General features: G+C 47.6%; 1 protein-coding gene across 3 annotated transcripts in view; it reads right to left on the reverse strand.

Moving 5' to 3' along the window:
- Positions 1-2,385: 2,385 nt before the first annotated feature.
- Positions 2,386-18,314, reverse strand: part of LOC135385448 (pappalysin-1-like) — a 36,855-nt gene continuing 20,926 nt past the window's right edge. The window contains exons 10-21 of one of the 3 annotated variants that reach the window (XM_064614764.1): positions 14,123-14,425; positions 13,120-13,385; positions 12,889-13,061; positions 12,653-12,781; positions 12,460-12,545; positions 12,179-12,366; positions 11,293-12,043; positions 11,015-11,231; positions 10,676-10,805; positions 10,421-10,553; positions 10,039-10,184; positions 2,386-2,624 (exon numbers count right to left, since the gene is read on the reverse strand). In XM_064614764.1, the coding sequence (XP_064470834.1) occupies positions 2,463-2,624; positions 10,039-10,184; positions 10,421-10,553; positions 10,676-10,805; positions 11,015-11,231; positions 11,293-12,043; positions 12,179-12,366; positions 12,460-12,545; positions 12,653-12,781; positions 12,889-13,061; positions 13,120-13,385; positions 14,123-14,425 (2,684 nt within the window). In that variant the 3' untranslated portion in view covers positions 2,386-2,462. Of the gene's footprint in view, positions 2,625-10,038; positions 10,185-10,420; positions 10,554-10,675; positions 10,842-11,014; positions 11,232-11,288; positions 12,044-12,178; positions 12,367-12,459; positions 12,546-12,652; positions 12,782-12,888; positions 13,062-13,119; positions 13,386-14,122; positions 14,426-18,314 lie in introns of those variants that run through there. The other 2 variants (XM_064614763.1, XM_064614765.1) reach the window with 2 other exon arrangements.

An 18,314-nucleotide genomic window follows, 5' to 3' on the forward strand; every position in this document is an offset into this window, starting at 1 on the left:
ACCCGGGGTTTCTTCGTGCTTCGTGTGCTGGCGTCTGGCTCACGGCTCACCCGCGAAGCATACCACGTGACCCGCCTGGTGCTATGGTGATGGGCGGAGCCAACACCATAGTCAACACGCTCCTAGCCGGGCGCGTCCTTCACCATTTCATAGCTTCGCGACTTGGCTTTTGCACCGCCCTCCCAGAGTGGGGAGGCCGTTGAATGGTCAGAGGCGTGTTCACAGTCACATCGCAAGTTTGCGTTCACTCCGCTCATCATCACAGCATCAGGCGGTTATCGCAGTACACTCTTAAAAATGGGGGGGGGGGGGGGGTAATGGCAGGATAGGCTCGCCGTTGTTGGCAACACAGAAGTGGGCGTCGTCACGACTATAGCCAAAAAGAGAAAAAAAGAACGCAAAATAAAACACAAAGGACGGACGGACGGATGGAGGATAGAAGAGGTTGAAGGATGGGGATGCGGTGAGGGGGGGGGGGGGTATATGTTTATTCACACAAAGGAGATGTCAGCCAGGCAAGTGCCGGCTTGCTACTCCTTAAAAAAAAGAGAGAGAAAGGTGAGGTGCAGGAGTTCATCGGGGTGAGTAGAGTATTAGATGGGTCGATGAGCAAGGCCTGTCTTCAGCAAGAAGAGAATGACGTTTATTGCTTAAAAATGAACTTCACCATATAGCACGCTCCTAGCCAACCATCATCCCGAATGACATCGTTCTCTCCCCTGATATGTTGAAAACCGGAGACGTACGCCTTTTTGTGACACTTATGCAGAAATGTAAATTGTCACAAAAAGGCGTACGCCCCGCGCTTTCCACAAATCAAGAGTGACAGAGGTATCACTCTGTACAATTGTTCGCCTTCAGCGTGCTGAGTGGTGAAGTTTTGTTTTAAGAGCTTCGCGGGATAAGCGCTAAAAGGTCCCTTCCTACCAGCCCGTACTACTACCAGCGAACTATATGGCAATTTGTGATAGCATGGTTGTGGAAGTGGATACAGTCCTATACGACATCCTGGGTATAGTTGCGAAAAAATCCCGATCCCGTCCCGGGATCCACATTTCGAAATCCCGGGATTGTAAAAACGGCTCGGGATTCCGAACCCTAGTGGGGTGTCACGTCATGCAGCCACTGTGAACTCGTCTTGTCTGCATAGATAGCACGGACAAGTGCCGACGGTCATCTTTGGGAAATATGATAGAGTGGGCTGAAAGTATCTGATGACCCCGTAGGGCAGCCTGGTCAGCCTCTTCATTGCCGGGTATGTCCACATGACCAGGTACCCACTAAAACTATGCAGTGGCCCAGGTCCAGCAGCTCCTTGTACGATTCAAGCACGTCAGCAACAGTGGACACTAGAGGACTGCGAATGTCCATTGTTGCGAGCCATGGGAGAGCAGCCTTTGAGTCTGTGCAGAAGGCCCATGGTCGAACCGAACGCTGCAGGATATTGCAAACCTGCTAAAAATAGCTATTGGTTCAGAAAACATGACAAGCCAACCGCCTGATTCCTTTTGAAGTGGGTGACATCAGGATACTGATCTCTGATGTGACAGCCCCCTTTGTGGAATCATTTTCGTAGAGCGCTTCCGACTGAAAACTCTCTTGTATCTGATTGATTCAGTTCCGTAGGCACGTTAGTTTGAAGGTTGCGTTATCAACGATCTATTAATTTCTATTGTGAAAAGATTGAAAATAACTCTTCAGCGCCTGACAGAACAGGAGATGAGTGCACAAGAAAACATCGTAATTCGAGCGATGACAAGAAAATGCCTGTTGGTCTTGTTGACACCCACAGATATGTTCTGAACAGAAAGATAGTGAAATTGGGCGTATTCCGAGAGCTGAATCTCAGACTTTTTCCTCGCACATTTAGCGCACCCCTCTACAACATTACATCTTAAAACTTCATTAAGTAAAAAGTGCATCAACAATACGACTAAATACGACGCCTGGCGACCTCTTGCGAAATAGCGTACCAAGGGACCATAAAAGTTGTTAATATGCAGCATTTTGACCTTGTGAATGCACACAGTTTTTATGTGTTGCAGGTACGTACGACTCCATCAGATTTTCCCAGTCAAAGGTAGCTGAGTGTCCGGCCAGAGCTTGATCCCTAACGAATTGCGCTCCCATAGTGTGGATTCTATGGATACCTTGCCGCTCTCTCTGTGAGCAGCCCGCCCACCTTCAAACGACACTATACAATAATGACTTTTAATGTTTCTTCGTTGCACGTTATTAGGTGCTGCTGTCTTCCTAAACATGTGGTTCGTTGGTCTTTTCGTTTCATTACCAGTATTATTTTTTTTATTACTACCAGTGTACCAGATATTATTATTAGGCAGTGTATTGGTGTGAGCACATTGTACCAAGTCAAAAGGACGCATGAACGACTCAGAATATTATGATTCTTTATGATTTTCCATTCAGCCAGTCATTATTTACATAAAGCTCGTTAGGCTTAGCTAACGGGCCTCGGGGTCCTTGCACGCACACTCATCACCACAGTTGGGCGGGAATGTCCGAACCACACGTCCTTTCACGGTAGAAGAACAACAGTCACCGCCATCCCAGCCACAGTGCTCCTGGTTGTTGTTGGCGTCGCACCAAGTGTCTCCTATGAAGTCCTGAGAAGAACATGAATACCGTGTCAGCAACTCGACGGAATCGAAAAGCTGAGGGGTCCGGATGTATAGAAAAATGTAGCAGGTTGTCGTTTTGCCCAGCACAACAATGGGGACAGGTCCATAAGAAAAAGATGCACAAGTATGTAGTAAATATAAGCATTCTTTTAAAGGGACGGTCGCATCCGGAAACCCATCTATGAAACCGATACCACTATGTTCAGCATCGGCCGACAATCTACCTGGCTATTTTTTTTTTCCGTGCGAGAACAGTTTAGATATTAAATAAACGGATGTTAAGAGATCAGCGCAGCTGCTGAAGCTCAGGCGGCGTAACGTCGCTCACTAGGCGGAGGCTAGTGAGAGGGCGGCGCTCAGAGGAGGAGGAGAGCAGAATTCGTCCAGACACCCCGTAACTCTACGAAATGCCCGCACGCCCGCGGATTTCCTTTTCTCAAGGTCACGCCTTCAGAGGATGTTAGGGAGCGACGTTTCCTCGATTTTCCAGAGAGGAGAATCCGCAGTACTCTCAACATCCGGCATCTGCTCTTGTCATGTATTCCGTCGAATAACAGTCATACTTTACAGTCATACTTTGGAATTTTCGATACCGTGGTCAGGGGTCCAGGAGGAATAGAATGACGCCATAGTTTTGAGATCTACTGGAACGGATGCGACATTCCCTTTGAAGGAAGACGTTTTCTTTGAAGTCATGTTTCCTGCATACATGGCGTGACTATGAGCCAACTAACTGCGACAAGCACAACAAGCAAGGCAACTACAAGGAGAGGACAGGTGCGATAATTTACTGACCAGGAAAAAAAAAATCCAAACATGCATTGGTCTTGATTGTTGGGGATTGTATGTGTAGTAGTCTACCTAGACTCGCAGAGAGCTAGAGTCACAGAGAACATAACCGTTTATTTCTCGTCCCACGTTCGTCTTCATCATCTTCATCAGCTTCATCATCTTGCTCGTGCTCAGTCCACTGCATTCCTCCCTTCAAGATGGGACGTATCGCGACGGAGGTTTGCGATTTCTTTTAGGGTACCGCGGCGGACTGGGAAGGTCCTGTTCTTTGGCTGGCTTCTCTGACGTCGCTGTCGTTGTGTCCGTTTCTGGCCAGGGCAATGGTTGAATCCACTTAGAGGATGCTGAGGTTAATCTGACTTTCAGATGGTCAGCATGTACTCTGCGTTGTCTGCCATCGGCTAGCGGTAACTGTTGCTTTTGTCCAGTGGTCATGTACTGACCAGTCCGACGGATCGGCAGTCCAGACAGCATCCCCAAGAGAGAGAACGAGGGGACTGAGTCTCTGCATCACCTCAGTACTTGGGTGCTTGTAGAGTTGCCACCAGGGAAACGTGCGTTTGGGAACAAGTGGATTTTCAAGACCAAGGGGGACAAGGATGGAAACATCGAGAGATACAAGGCAAGGCTTGACGCCCAAGGATACTCCCAGAAGTATGGGGAAGATTATGACGCTACGTTTGCTCCTCTTGCAAAACTGACAACACTCAGGATCCTTCTCACCATATCTGCAACTCTAAAAATGAAATGTAAAAACCGCTTTCTTGAATTGTGACATTAACGAGGATATCTACATGAGTCAACCGGAAGGGTTCATTGCAAGAGGAGAGGAACATCTTGTTTGCAAGTTGCAGAAGTCACTTTATGGTCTGAAGCAAGCTGCAAGAGCATGGAATATTAAGGCAAATGCTGTTCTACAAGAGGAAGGCTTCACTCGAAGCAAGGCAGATCCTCGTCTGTATTCCAAGACGATGACTAATAGTCCCATGTACATTTTACTATACGTGGATGATATGCTCATTAGTCATGTAAATGACTCCTGTATCACAGAAGTGTGGAGGGACTTCAACAAACACTTTCAACTGAAGGACCTTGGTCATGTAAGCCACTATCTTGGTATTGAAGTGGAAAGGCCACAAGAAGACTGTTTCCTCATTCATCCAAGGAATAAAATTGACGCGCTACTGGAAAAGTATAATCTCACGGATGCCAAGACCAGCGCGATACCGATGCAGACAGATTATCTGAGCTTCACAGGAGAGGGGGATTTGCTACCTAATAACGAAAAGTATCGACAAGCGGTTGGGGAGTTACTGTATTTGAGTACAACGACGCGACCGGACATTGCATTTTCCATCGGGATCCTTTGCCGCCACGTCAGTAGTCCGCGTATTCGGGATTATATCATTATATTATCATTATATCATTTGTCAGTTCGTTCTAGCGCTCTTCGGTTCTTGCTCATTCACTGAACGTTCTGGTTCACAACAGAATTTCTCCATGACCCGACTCGCGTCAATGATTACGCTCCTGGCCACTGTTACTCTGTGGCTTCCTTTCAGTAGGACTCTATACCCCTTTTGCGTTTCGCTGAAGCCGACCAACGTTCCCTCAACAGCACGAGCATCCCATTTGCTCCGTTTTTCTTTCGGTACGTGCACAAATGCCTGGCTTCCAAACATCTTCAGATGTTCCAGCTTCTCCCCAATATGTTTTGGGCATATCCGCACCGAAAAGCATACTTCTTGCACTTTCGCATAACGTACGGTTCTTACGTTCAGCGACACCATTCTGCTCAGGATTATAGGGAACCGAAGTCTGAAGTGTGATGCCACGCTCGCGAAGAATCTCTCGGATTTTCCCAGCAGTGTACTCCGATCCATTGTCAGCACGAATCGCTAGTGGGAATCTCCCAAACTTGTTCTTCACCAATGCCAAATACTGTGAAAGTTTTGAAGAAACTTCGTCCTTGGATCTCAACAGGTACACAACTGTATATCTGGAGGTCATCAATAAATGTCACGAAGTACTTGTTCTTGCTTGTCGTGAGCACTCTCATAGGTCCACAAACGTCAGTGTGAACCAGATCCAGAATGTCACCGGCCCGGGAGGTCTCTTTTGGAAACGACTTCCGCTTCATTTTGCATTTGATGCAACTAGTGCATTTCTGTAGATGACCACAGCCTTCGATATGAATTCCTTCCGCTAAAGCATCCGTAAATAATCGTTTGCTCGCCTCTGAGTTCCGGTGTCCCAAAAGATGGTGCCATACATGAATGCAGTTTCTGTGGCTCGAAACTTGAGATATTGGCACCCTCTGTACTACTTGTACCAAGGCGGTAGGGGTCACCTTGAATTCTTCCCACAACAACAATTCCACCATACCTGGTAATGATACAGCGGTCGTCCTGAAATGTCACCACGTGCTTGAGCTCTGTCAGTCGCTTCACAGAGCTACAAAGCTCCGAAGCTCTTGTAAGAAGGACAAGGAGTAAATTCTCAGCAAAGGAAGTGTCAAGATCAATGTAAAGATGTGCGAGTTTCAGTCCAAAGTGCTGGACGTGATGCGACAGCCACCTCAGACGTCGTCCTCGGCGGTGACGACTAACGACATACTGTTGCGTATGCTGACACTACAGCAGAAACAATCATCGCAGGAGTTGGAGGTACTCCGTTGTGTGGCTGCCACAATCTCCAAGCCGCGGCCCAGGTTAGAGTTGGTGCAGCCCGACCAATATGTCGGCGACTCAGCAAGTCCCCAGGGGTTGATGGACTTCTATGAAGGCAAAAATAATTGGACAACCGACGACGATAAAATCACGAACTTCGACCATTCCTGACGAAGATGGCGAAAAGCTGGTTTGAGCTCAAGATACTCAAGGAAAACGGAGAGACATGGGAGCAGTGGAAGCTCAGCTTTTTGACTGCGTTTCGGGAAAATCCGGTCGAGAGATGGGACCAGGCAATTTTCTACAAATAGCAGTCAGGAAGTCCCGTCGAATACTTCTATGAAAAGAGCAAGTTGCTCCACGTGGCAGATAGCAACCTACCAGAGAGCTCAGTCGTCCCACTCATCATACATGGACTCCCCCGGGACTTACAGAAGCAAGTCCAATCACGAGCACCCACTACAGCGATGGAATTGCTGTCCTGCGTCCAGGAACTCTGTGTAGAGAGGTTGCCGAAGCAGACGACCCCCGTCGGCAACCATCCTAGCTTCCAACGAGATTTCCATCCGTAGCCGTCTGCGACTAGGGACCCCGGATCCCGCAGTACGTGGCAACGGAACCCCTCCGCGAACTTCGTGAACGAAGTGGGCCCGCCAGAAGCCTTCCAAGACTCACCTGAGGAGGCTCGAAAATGCACACAATCACAATACGGGCTTACAGTCTCGCCCGAAAGACAAAAATGAGACTGTGTACTTGATCAACCAGAGTCTGCTGTTTGTTACTGTCCTCTTGAATGACAGACCGACGAAAGCGCTGGTGGACACGGGTGCCAGTATTAGCATCGTCAACAGGAAGCTAATCCAGGAGCGCTCCACCTACCAGGGTCGTCCCGTACTGGTGTAAGGGTATGACGGTTCTAGAAGGATACTTTCCCAATGGGCCAAGACTATAGTAGAATATCAAGGACAAGTCATCGAAGCCGAAGTACTTGTGATCGATGGCGTTGACTACGATTTTCTCCTCTCTCGGCCTCATATGAGAGCCATGTGCTTAGATCTCTATTGGGACGACAAAGTTCTCGTTCACACGGACAACCGGTGCACCAAAATAACACATCAGGCGTTGAGAGAACCCAAGTGCGCCGATGAGGTTGCGTCCCTATACCCAGAACTGCAGTGCGTCGGCGCCTACCCTCGACCTATCACGGGATTTGCTGTACCCTTCGACTTACGAGAGGCCACTATTGTCCGATGCAAGCCCTACCCGCTATCGAGAGATCGGAAGGCATGGCTTCAAAAGGAGTTACAATCCATGCTTGACGCGGACATCATAAGGTCATCCACGTCAACGTGCGCCTCACCTATTACCATTGCGCCCAAGGCGGACGGCACATATAGGTTGTGCACAGATTATAGACTGGTCAATCAACAAACGGATTTATTTCCCTACCCTATGCCAAATATAGACGATATCATCGCTGAAACGGGCGGCTGCAGTATCTTCTCATGCATGGACCTCCAAAAGGGGTGCTGGCAGATACCACTAAAAGAAGAATATATGAAGTACACAGCCTTTGTCACTCCGTTTGACCTTTGGCTGACCAAACTACCAGACTGAACAGACTACCATTTGGCTGGAAAAACTCAGGCGCCTGATTCCAAAAGGCCATGGACACCATACTCAGGCCGTATAAAGAGTTTTCCGCTGTTTATATCGACGACATTATAATCTATTCAAAATCACAGGAAGAGGATCAAAGGCACCTCGCAAAGGTCCTCGCAGCACTGAGTGCCGTACGAATTAACGTCAATTTTAAAAAGAGCGTGTTCTTCCGCGACCGCGTAGTTTTCCTCGGACGCGTCATCGACGGATCTACCAAGACGACGAAGCAGGAATCGGTGGCTCGCATAACAAATCTTGAGAAACCACATGATGGCCATTCCTTGCGAGTGTTCCTGGGGCTCGCAGGGCACTTCCGGGCTTTCATTGCGAGCTATGCAGCCATAACCAAGTCTCTTACGGGTAAAATTCGTGTGGACAGAAGAGACTGAACAGGTGTATATGAAGAGTTGATTCGTCGCATTTCGTCGGATCCGGTGCTCACGATACCTGACTTCTCTTTAGAGTTCGAATTGAAGACCGACGCCTATCACTATGGGACGGGAGCGATACTATATCAGCGGCACAAGGACAGACCCAAAGGACAAAACTTTCGGGTCATCGGATACCATTCCCATACGTTCTCGGACAGGGAAGTAAACTATACGACCACCGAGAAAGAAGCCCTCGCTGTACTGTTGGCAGTTAGATACTTCCGAACATACCTCGAAGGAAGGAGATTAAAGTTGTTTACCGACAACCAAGCTCTGCCCTACCTACGGAGGTTGTCAGAACCCAAAGGCAGGATAGCGAGGTGGGTATGTGAACTGCAACAATTCGACTTCGAGGCCATGCACCGTAGTGCAGCGGATCTAGCAGACGCAGACGCCCTCTCCCGCTTGGCATTGACATTAGAGAAGCGTCGCGAGGTGGTGAATCACATCAAACGTTGGGAAGGCTCTGAGGAGCTCCAGCCATACCAGGGAAAACTATACGTGCCCATCACCACCATCCTGGAATTATACCACGACAGCCCTGAGTCAGGAGGTCATGACGGGTTCTGGAGAACCTACGGCAAAATTTCGAAAAGATTTACGTGTAAGCACACGAAGCAGGACGTCAGCAGGTACGTCGCCTCCTGCCCAGCGTGCCAGATCACTAAGGCAAAATATCGGGTAACCACCGACAGCCTGATCTCTGCGCCAAAATGTAGTGTTCCTGAAAGAACCCTTCTTCTTCTATATCTCGTGCTCCTGCTCTAACCTGTCCCGTTCTGACCAGCGCACACCACATTTTCCCCAACTTCAGAGACCATCCCTCCGTGGATGGTATAAAATAACATTCCCTATCGTAGCCGTGTGCTTAGCTCCCTGTGGTCCCGTGTATCCAACGGCTTTCAGAATCCCTGCTTGATGATACTGTCCCCCATACAACATATGGTCCACTGAACCTTGCGTGAGCATCGCGTAATCCTTGTCTCACCAACACTTGGTCCCCCATCCGAATTTCCGGTAATTTCGTTTTTCTACGGGCGTCGAAGTTCCGTTTCATCCTGCAGCGGTATGCCTGGGTTTCCTGTGGAACGTCTGTGACGTCCCTCGGCTGGAGGAGATGGTGCAACCGCTCGAAAACGGCCGCATCCAAGGAGGAAATGAGCAGGCTTCTCTTATCGATATCAGCAGTTACTCGCGCAACTTGCAAAGCGGCTCTGAATCGTATACAATAAAGCTTCCACTCGCCCCTTTCCGGATCGAAAATTCCAGGCCTCTCAAAATGAAGTCCCGTAGAACGCTGGTCGCGCTGAACCTGGCGATCTCCGGCATTTGAACCGGTAGCCATTCTCAGACTCCGCAGAAGAAGAATCGCTCGTCGCCAATTTGAAGTAGTCTACCTAGACTCGCAGAGAGCTACAGCCACAGAGAACATAACCGTTTCTTTCTCGTCCCACGTTCGTCTTCATCATCTTCATCAGCTTCATCATCTTGTTCGTGCTCAGTTCACTACAGTATGGGTATGTAGAGGATATTCCTAAACGTACGTGATATAGTTCGAAGGAACATTAAATGATCGAACTCCAATTTCGAATAAATTCGTTTTCGCTTCGCATTCGGAACTACTCGCACATGCGATTCACTGCTCTTTTTAGTTTCAGCGACACCGAAAGATGTGTGGGAACTGATAACACAATGCAAAATAGAAATAACACGTTGTTCGTAGAATCAACAAGAAGCGAAGCCAAGTTGAAATAACCATTAGAGATGATAACTGATATTGTCTTACATCCACTGCTGGCAGTCGTCTGTCTGCGACAATATATTATTGCCCCGTGGAATACTCACGGTGGTGCAAACTTCCTTGCACTGGATGGATTTGGGATCTGGGTGCCAGAAACCAGAGCCAGAGCAGGTGACAGGATGTCTGAGGCGGTGACCATCAAAAACCGGTTCTTGTTTTGTCGAGGTACATGTCACGGAACACGTGGAACCTTTTCGAGAGAAATATTTCCTTTATATAGTGACACTTCTAGTAAACTGTAAAACAAGCATGTATAAGGAGCAGCAGCTTGCGTTGCGATATGTCGTGTCCCATTAAAATAGCTAAAAGTGGTCCAAATAACAGGACTGTTCATGTTTAATCACACTGAAATGTACACTGGCAGCTACAACAAGTTAAAAACAATCAATTAAATTATCTCTCATAATACTGAAGGGATGCTCTTACCTACATATGTGTCATTGCACCAGTAGACAAGCTCTGCAGTGGTATCCTTCGGTAACGGACAATGCAGGTTTTTGAAGCTACAGTAGGGGAATAGTTTGTCCCATGCACCATCTTGTCCACACTTTAGGTCCACCTGTTGACGTTTTAGATTCGGCAAACAGAAACACCCGGGATTGAACAAATATAACATATCTCATTTGGGCGGCACCTACGTCAAATCTACTCTGACAGGCAAATGTGCTAGATAATACTTACATTAGATCCCCCGGGACACGCGATGGAGCATACAGAGTCTGCCTTCCAAGAATTTGTACAGGTGAAGAGGCCATTGTAGAGAGTAGGCAGCGTTGGACAGGTTACGGGAGCGCAGCTTGGGCCTTTCCAACTGCCATTCGAACCACACAACAGATGAAACGTCTTCCTGCATGAACACCCACACACACATATGATGATGATGTGATGAAGAGGTGAATGGAAGCATATTTTGCCTTGAAGGGTATCGTGTACTCCCTTCACTAGCGAATTCTTTAGCGCGGTGCTTACACAATGCTGCCGCGTTGCCTTTGAACCATTGGTGATTTTGCATCTACTTACTTCTTGTGTGAGTTCCCAACGACGTGGAAGCCGCGTTTACAGTGGAACCGGCATTTGTGGCCGACCATGAAGCTTTCCGTGTTACGACAGTTTGATGAGACTGCCGCCGCGTCAGGTGGTGTGTCGGGAGGAGGACAAGCCACGTGACACTCTTGGGAAGGTTCAGACCACCGGCCTTTTTTTCCACACGTTATGTTTGCAAAGCCCCCAACACCACCTGTGCAACACATAGGCGAGAATTGTAATCGAAGTGGGATTCGTGCTATTGTAATACCTGCCTTTCCATCGGGCTGGCGGGCGGCATTTAAAGCTGCAAGTCTTCCCGTACGTTGTCCCTTCTGGGCACATCGGATCAGCATGCGCAATAACAGGAATCATGCAGTCGACAGGCTTGCAGAGAGCACCGTGGCCCTTCCACTGTCCACTGTCACAGGTTAGGGACGTTCGTGTTATTCTTCTGCCACCGATTGCGTAGCCTTCGTCACACACAACCTCACATGTATCGCCTTCTTCCATTCCAGTGCACACCATTTGCGCGTTCTTAAGCATGACTCTCTCGCAGTGTGGTCTTTTGCAGTTATAATTGACACACTTCTGGAGACCGAAATGGTACAATTCTTTACCGTAGCATTTCCCCACAGCCACAGGATTAAGCGCCTTTGATGACCGCAGCCGTATTGCAGAAAGTCCAATATTCGAGGATGATACGTTAATGCGAGCGCTCAAAGTGAAGAAGAATGGCTTGCTCAAGTCGTGTACCACTGGAATTTCAATTGGGTTGGCAAGGCACGCAACGCGATGCTTGCTGTAATAATGTGGAAGAGAAACGTCTGGGTTCTTCTCATGAAACAGCTCCACAGATACCGTTGGGGAAATCGCAGTAGTCGACGCATCGGACGCTATGAAAACATGTATCATCGTTGCTACAGCAGGTATGTCGAACGACACCGTGAATGAGTAGCAAGGTGAACCTGAGAGGCCTTCACAAGCGTACCAGGCGCTGTCCACGTCCACCGTAGAAACACATGCCTGAAAGAATGGGGATGTGTAGTACCAGCATGTAGTTTTCCACGACACCAAGAAAATTATACGCCACATGTACCGGATAACACACTACTGACGCAGAAACAGGTGACATGCTTCCATCTTGGTAAAAGGTATTACCAGGTGTGACGGCGGCGGCCCTAGTAGACTTTGTGGAGGACGGACATGTGCCATCGCGTCTTCTTGAATAACAAATCCTGAAGCCCACTGGTCGAAGAACCCTTCCGGGGTGGTGAACCCGCAGTCACGCACACTGTCTTCCATAGGCTCGCATATGCCATCGCCATCATTTGCATAGCACAAGGTTCCTGCACGAAAGGGTTCCAGCACGTCGTGGAACAGTTATTCGCCTGGAAGGCACGTCGACATAACCGAAATCGTATGAAATTCGGTCGACCGACCTTTGCATCTGAAGAAGGGCTCCAGCTTGCAGTTGACATCACAACCGTCTCCCGGGCTTCTGTTCCCATCGTCACACTCCTCTCCCCTTCAATAAGCGGAGGAAAAAGATCGTTACTCTTGCCGAAGATATGACCAAATTTTAACGTGCTCGGCTTTCCACCGACTATATTATATTAGTATATTCGTACTAACTTATCCAAGCCTCCATCACCGCAGTAGCTTTGTCCATGGACATATGTAAGAGCTGGTGACAACCCCGTCTCACTCGCACTAACCACCGCTTGAACTCGATAGGTGTACGTCTGTCCTGGCTTGATGTAACTGGGTGGTTAAATTCAACGGTGGTCTGCACAGGTAAGAATTTCACTAATAGGCAATAGTAGCGACAGAAATGACTTGGTCCTTCGGGAGGAGAGGTGCATACGTACGTGTCTTCGAACTTTAGCCCGTCAGTAGTCTTGTACTGCCCTGTGGGAAAGGCGGGTTCCCTAAAGACACGGTATCGTATAGGCTTGCAGGAAGTACAAGCACCGTGATTTGCCGTGGATATTACTCTCACCGCATCAATGGCCACCATTGATCCGCCGGGCTCTATCCGTATCTAAAAAAGCAGTCACGTTGATCAAACCAGGGTGCTGTGCGCTCACTATAGTACGTACTTTGGTGAGCTCTTTCTTGGTGTGGAAAAGTGGGAGCGTGAATGGCATGTCGCAGTAGAGAGAGGAGATGTTTTTGTAGGATTCCAACGAATCATCCGCATATATCAAGTCCACCTGTCTCAGCCCATCTCGAGAACCCCACGTTACCCAGACTGAAAGCGCTGAGGGGACTACAGGGTGTTCAAGTTCCAAAGTCAAAGAACAATTGTCGTCTTCACATAGCCAGGCATTGTAACTTGGAAGGCACGGTTCGGCGTCGGGAGGCCCTGGAAAAAGACATACACTGATCAGAACCTACGCAGAACAAATAATATGCCGAAAATCCAGATGAATTTGGGATCCCGACTCTATATGTACATCAAGTGGAACTCAGTCAAAGAAAGCAACGCTCTTCGTGAAACATTTAAAATATTTGTTGTGGTGCCTTCGACGTCAGCCAAAGTGCAATGCACCAAGGCGTATAGTCATTAAGTTTTTGTGCATCCTATGTCTGTTCTTCGCCGGTTATAATCAACGCACTTCTGGAGATCGAAATGGCACAATTCTCTGCCATAGCATTTGCCGGCAGTCACAAGATAAAGTGCACCCAGTGACCGCGGCCAGGCTGCAGGCGTACCACCTCTGAAAATGATACGTTGAGACGAATGGTCGGAGTGAAGAAGAATGACTTGCTGCGGCCCTGTACCGCTTAAATTAGCACTTCGCGAAACGTAATGTTTCACAACATGCCAACGACCTAGGTTGTATTTGATCGCAAAATGCAAGAGGAGTATATTAATTTGGAATCCTGGCGTAATTATGTACAACGAGTAGGTGCTAAAACAAAAGAAGCAATACCATCCGTGAAATATTTGAGCTGCAAATCGCCTGCAAATCCATATCACGGACGTGGTGCCCTTGAGCTAAGTCAAGTAACAATGCTCCTACTGGTACAGTAATGAGGTTTTTGTGCTTTAGGTTGTCGAGTTACGTCACTTTCGTCTGGTTGGAGAAAGCCGATTACCATTTGCCTGATCTGCTCCCCAAGTGTCACGTTGCCCCTTGCCGTCACTTGCGCGGCGTCCGTACTGCAGCAAGGACCTGTCGCTTTCGCAATACGAGCACGGGTCTGTTCTGCTGGAGGCCGCAACTGGTGGCGCCCAAGAAATGGCGAAGGTCTCCGTTGTCGCGCTGATCGGAACTGGTGCTAGCGGTGGAGCTGGCAATTGTGGTGTCGGCCCTTGCAGCCAACCACGGTACATCAGATCGGCGTAGCAGTGCATGCGCGCTACCTGCTGCGGACTGAATGCGTTCGTGCAACTGTCATCTGCAAAGATAAAATATTATGTTGCAATGTGGTCCATCCATGCAGGTCTTCACCGTTCTCCATGTTACAACAAAAATGAAACCTGGAATAAGCAACGATAGACGTCTTCAAGAGGTTTGAAGTTGAGCATGAACTATATTGCAATATCGCATGCGACAAGCAGAAAGCGCTTGCGCCCTTCCATTTCGAAATGACGAGATCTCTAACTGCATATGGACTGTTACTGAGACTGTGATCTACGAAATCCGTGCTGTTCGCAAGAACAACGCGTCGTTATAGCTGCGGACATATCGAAAGACTGGTCTTTGCAACGTGTCGCTTGCATTGACCAATTCACCTTCAAGATGTCATTCCTGTACAGGGTGTCCCAGGAAACATGTCATCCAATTACAATTACAAAAAAAAAAAAAAGACAACGCCACCAAGAATCACGTGGTCAACGGCATTTGTTTTTACTTGGCTTCTGCCGCCTCCTGATGTGAATGTCATCTAATTTAAGTTTTAATATGTCAATTTTTAACAACTGAACTCGAGAAATTGCCAAGAATAAAGGTCACTTTTTTATTCCACCAATCTGAAGCGCGTGCCGAAGTTACTGAAGTTCATGATAACTGACAAAGAAGGAGCTATCCCATCGAAAAAAAAAAATACAGCCGAACATAATGCTTTTCGGAGCACCAAGAGCCCAGCACTCGACGACATTTTGAGCGCCCTCGTTGCAAGTCTGACGAAAGGAGGTTGCTAAACCCAGAGCACAGAGGGATAGTAGAAAAAGTGGCAGTTCTTGAAATTGGGAGAGGGAAGGCATAATCCCAGCAGAAGCCCGATGCGATGAGCCATGCCTCTCTTATCTCCTACTATCCCCGTGGGTTTAGCAACATCCTTTTGTCGGACTGAGAACGAGGGTGCGCAAAAAGTCGTTTAGTGCGAGGCTGTTTACGCTCCCAAACGGAAGATGTTCGGCTATTTTTTCCAATGGGATATCTCCTCAGCTCCGTGTAAATGATGTCAACTTGAGTACATTCGACACGCGCTTCACATTGGTGGGCTAAAAAAGCAACCTTTACTCGGCAAATTTTCGAGTTCAGTTCGTAAAAAATTGACTTAATGACATTAAAGGGACTATCACATCTGGGAACGCATGTACAGGGTGTCCCAGAAAACGTGTCATTGAATTATAATAAAAAACTACGCCACCTAGAATCATGCGGTCAACGGCATTTGTTCTTACTAGGTTTTTGCCAACTCCTGATGTGAATGTCATGTATCATAAGTTTAATTATGTAAATATTTGCGAACTGAACTCGGAAATTTGCCAAGTAAAGGTCACTTTTTTACCCCACCAATATGAAGCGCGTGCCGAATTCACTCAAGTTCATAGTAATTAGTGATATTCACGAGCTATCCCATCGGAAAAAATAGCCGAACATCATGCTTTTCGTAGCACCGAACCATAACGCGCGATGACTTTTTGAGCGCAATCGCTCTCAGTCCGACGAAAGGAGGTTCCAAACCCAGCCCACAGAGTGATAGTAGAAAAAGTGACAGTTCTTGAAAACGGGAGAGGGAAAGTGCGATCCCAGCAAAAGTCGGACGCGGTAAGCCGTACCTGTGTTATCTCTTTCTGCGTTGCAGGTGTGGGCTGGGTTTCCAACCTCCTTTCGTCGGACTGACAAGGATTGCGCTGAAAAATTTGTCGCGCGCTAGCTCCGTAGGGCACAATGTTCGGCTATTTTTTCTGATGGGATAGCCCCTGAATATCCCTGTCAATTATCATTAATTTGAGTAAATTAGACACGCTCTTCATATTGGTGGGGTAAAAAAGTGACCTTTACGTGGCAAATTTCCGACTTCAGTTCGCAAAAATTTACATAATTAAACTTACGTTACACGACATTCACATCAGGAGGTGGCAAAAACCTAGTGAGAACAAATGCCGTTGACCGCATGATTCTAGGTGGTGTAGTTTTTTTATCATAATTCAATGACACGTTTTCTGGGACACCCTGTATAAGACCCATACAGTACTGTTCATCACCGCTTCACAGTCAACTTGGCAAAGTTTCTCATAAAAAAGAAAAGCTTGCATATTACATAAACGAGTTTTAAATATACGCGCTCCCTCTGCAGTTAACACCATGATGACGTAAGTTTAACACACGGATGGGAGCGCCGTGCAGGCGATTGTCTCCGAGGTCGTCTGCTTGGCCTTCGCATCGCAATATACTCAATGAAAGGTCCTCGGTAAATACGCCGACTTTCGCTTACCAATGTGAGTTCTGACGTGTCCATGTTACGTGGGACACGGTGTTACGTTCCTGGCTGTACGAACACGTCCGACGCTAACCAGAAACAACAAAGAGTTTTAATACGTCGTATGCAAAGGCGAGAGCGTACGTAACAGATAGCGTTGGTGGTTCTGCGCACTGCGCGAAGGTCTCTTTCTAGTATGGGCGTGCGTAGGACCATCAACGCTAACCCCTATACGTACGCAAAGGCGATAGCGTACGAATTACTAAAACTCTCTAACATTCCGCAAGCCGGTCACACAGCAGACGCCGCCCACTAGACTTGCCCGCCTGGATGTCGGTTGGTCGATCGCCAAGGCTACCAAGGTTCCTCCAACCGCTCCTTGATTGGTCCCGTCCGCGCCAAAGGGCGCTCACTGATCGGCCTTGTGCGGGTGACGTTTCCAGAGAGGGAACCCCGGAACACTTTCAATGTGCGTCGTCTGCTCTTGCCATATGTTACATCGAGCTGGACAGGAACAACGCCACCGATTCGCGTAGGATTTTTGGAGTTATTATCAGTGATAGACGCGGAGTAGAACGGCACTACAGTTTCGGATTCGACCTGGGGGGATGCGATAGTCCCTTTAAGTTAAATGACATTCATACCGCTAGGTGGCAATACCCTAGTCAGAACAAATGCAGTTGACAGCATGTTTCTAGTAAGCGTAACTTTTTATTATAATTCAATGACACATTTTCTGGGACACCCTGTAGTTTCTTTAAAGCTACATCTCGTTCGCAAGCTTCAAAGAAGAGCACATCGCGGGACCTGATGAGTCAAAATGCAGGCTAACTGGAAACATGAAAAATTTCGTGCGTTCTTCTGTCTTCGGGCTTTAATTTTTCATCACCTCTTTCTCTTCTCTCTTTCTTTCTTTTTATTCAGGCGGTACTACTGTCACTGTGACGTGTGTCCATTAGTTTGTTTTGTATGAATTGAGCCTCTGTATGCAATAAGGGGATAAGTGGACCACTTTTTACTATTTTCGCTGCAATGACATCCTCATACCAGTATGTAAATGCCAAAGAAAATTTAGTAACGTATTGCAGTTTATTGGCCCGTTACAGGAGGTTAAGAAATGGGAAATGCATGTGTGTCAATGAGATGGACAATCAGATCAGGTCCCTTTTCTCGGTTTGGGATTTTTCGACTTATCCCCTTATTGCATACAGAGGTTCAATTTTCATTCAGTTTGCATTCAATTTCAATTGCATACAAGAGGTTCAACGCACACCTGAAAATTTTTAGACCGTACATGACAGACGCCGCAATAGCATTCCTAATTTCAATACACACGCAGCAGTCATTTTGACGCAAGAACGCGATGTCGTATAGCAAAATTTTGTCACCTGTAACCCACATTGTATGACTCTCTTGCTGTCTGCGACAAAGAATGCATTTCCTGCAAGTCATACACAATCGCTTACGAGCTGCGGACAGATATTTATATACCGAGAAATTATTAACACGTGACACATGGCGTGATACAGATTACCTTCGTTGCTTCCATGTCGTACTTCACGGAAACTCGCGTGAGAGCTACTAAGCGAAAGTGATTGGTCATATCTTATTCTGCGACAACACAACGTCATAGCAC

This window comes from Ornithodoros turicata, chromosome 2, assembly GCF_037126465.1.
Source record: "Ornithodoros turicata isolate Travis chromosome 2, ASM3712646v1, whole genome shotgun sequence".
Classification (NCBI taxonomy): Eukaryota; Metazoa; Arthropoda; class Arachnida; order Ixodida; family Argasidae; genus Ornithodoros; species Ornithodoros turicata.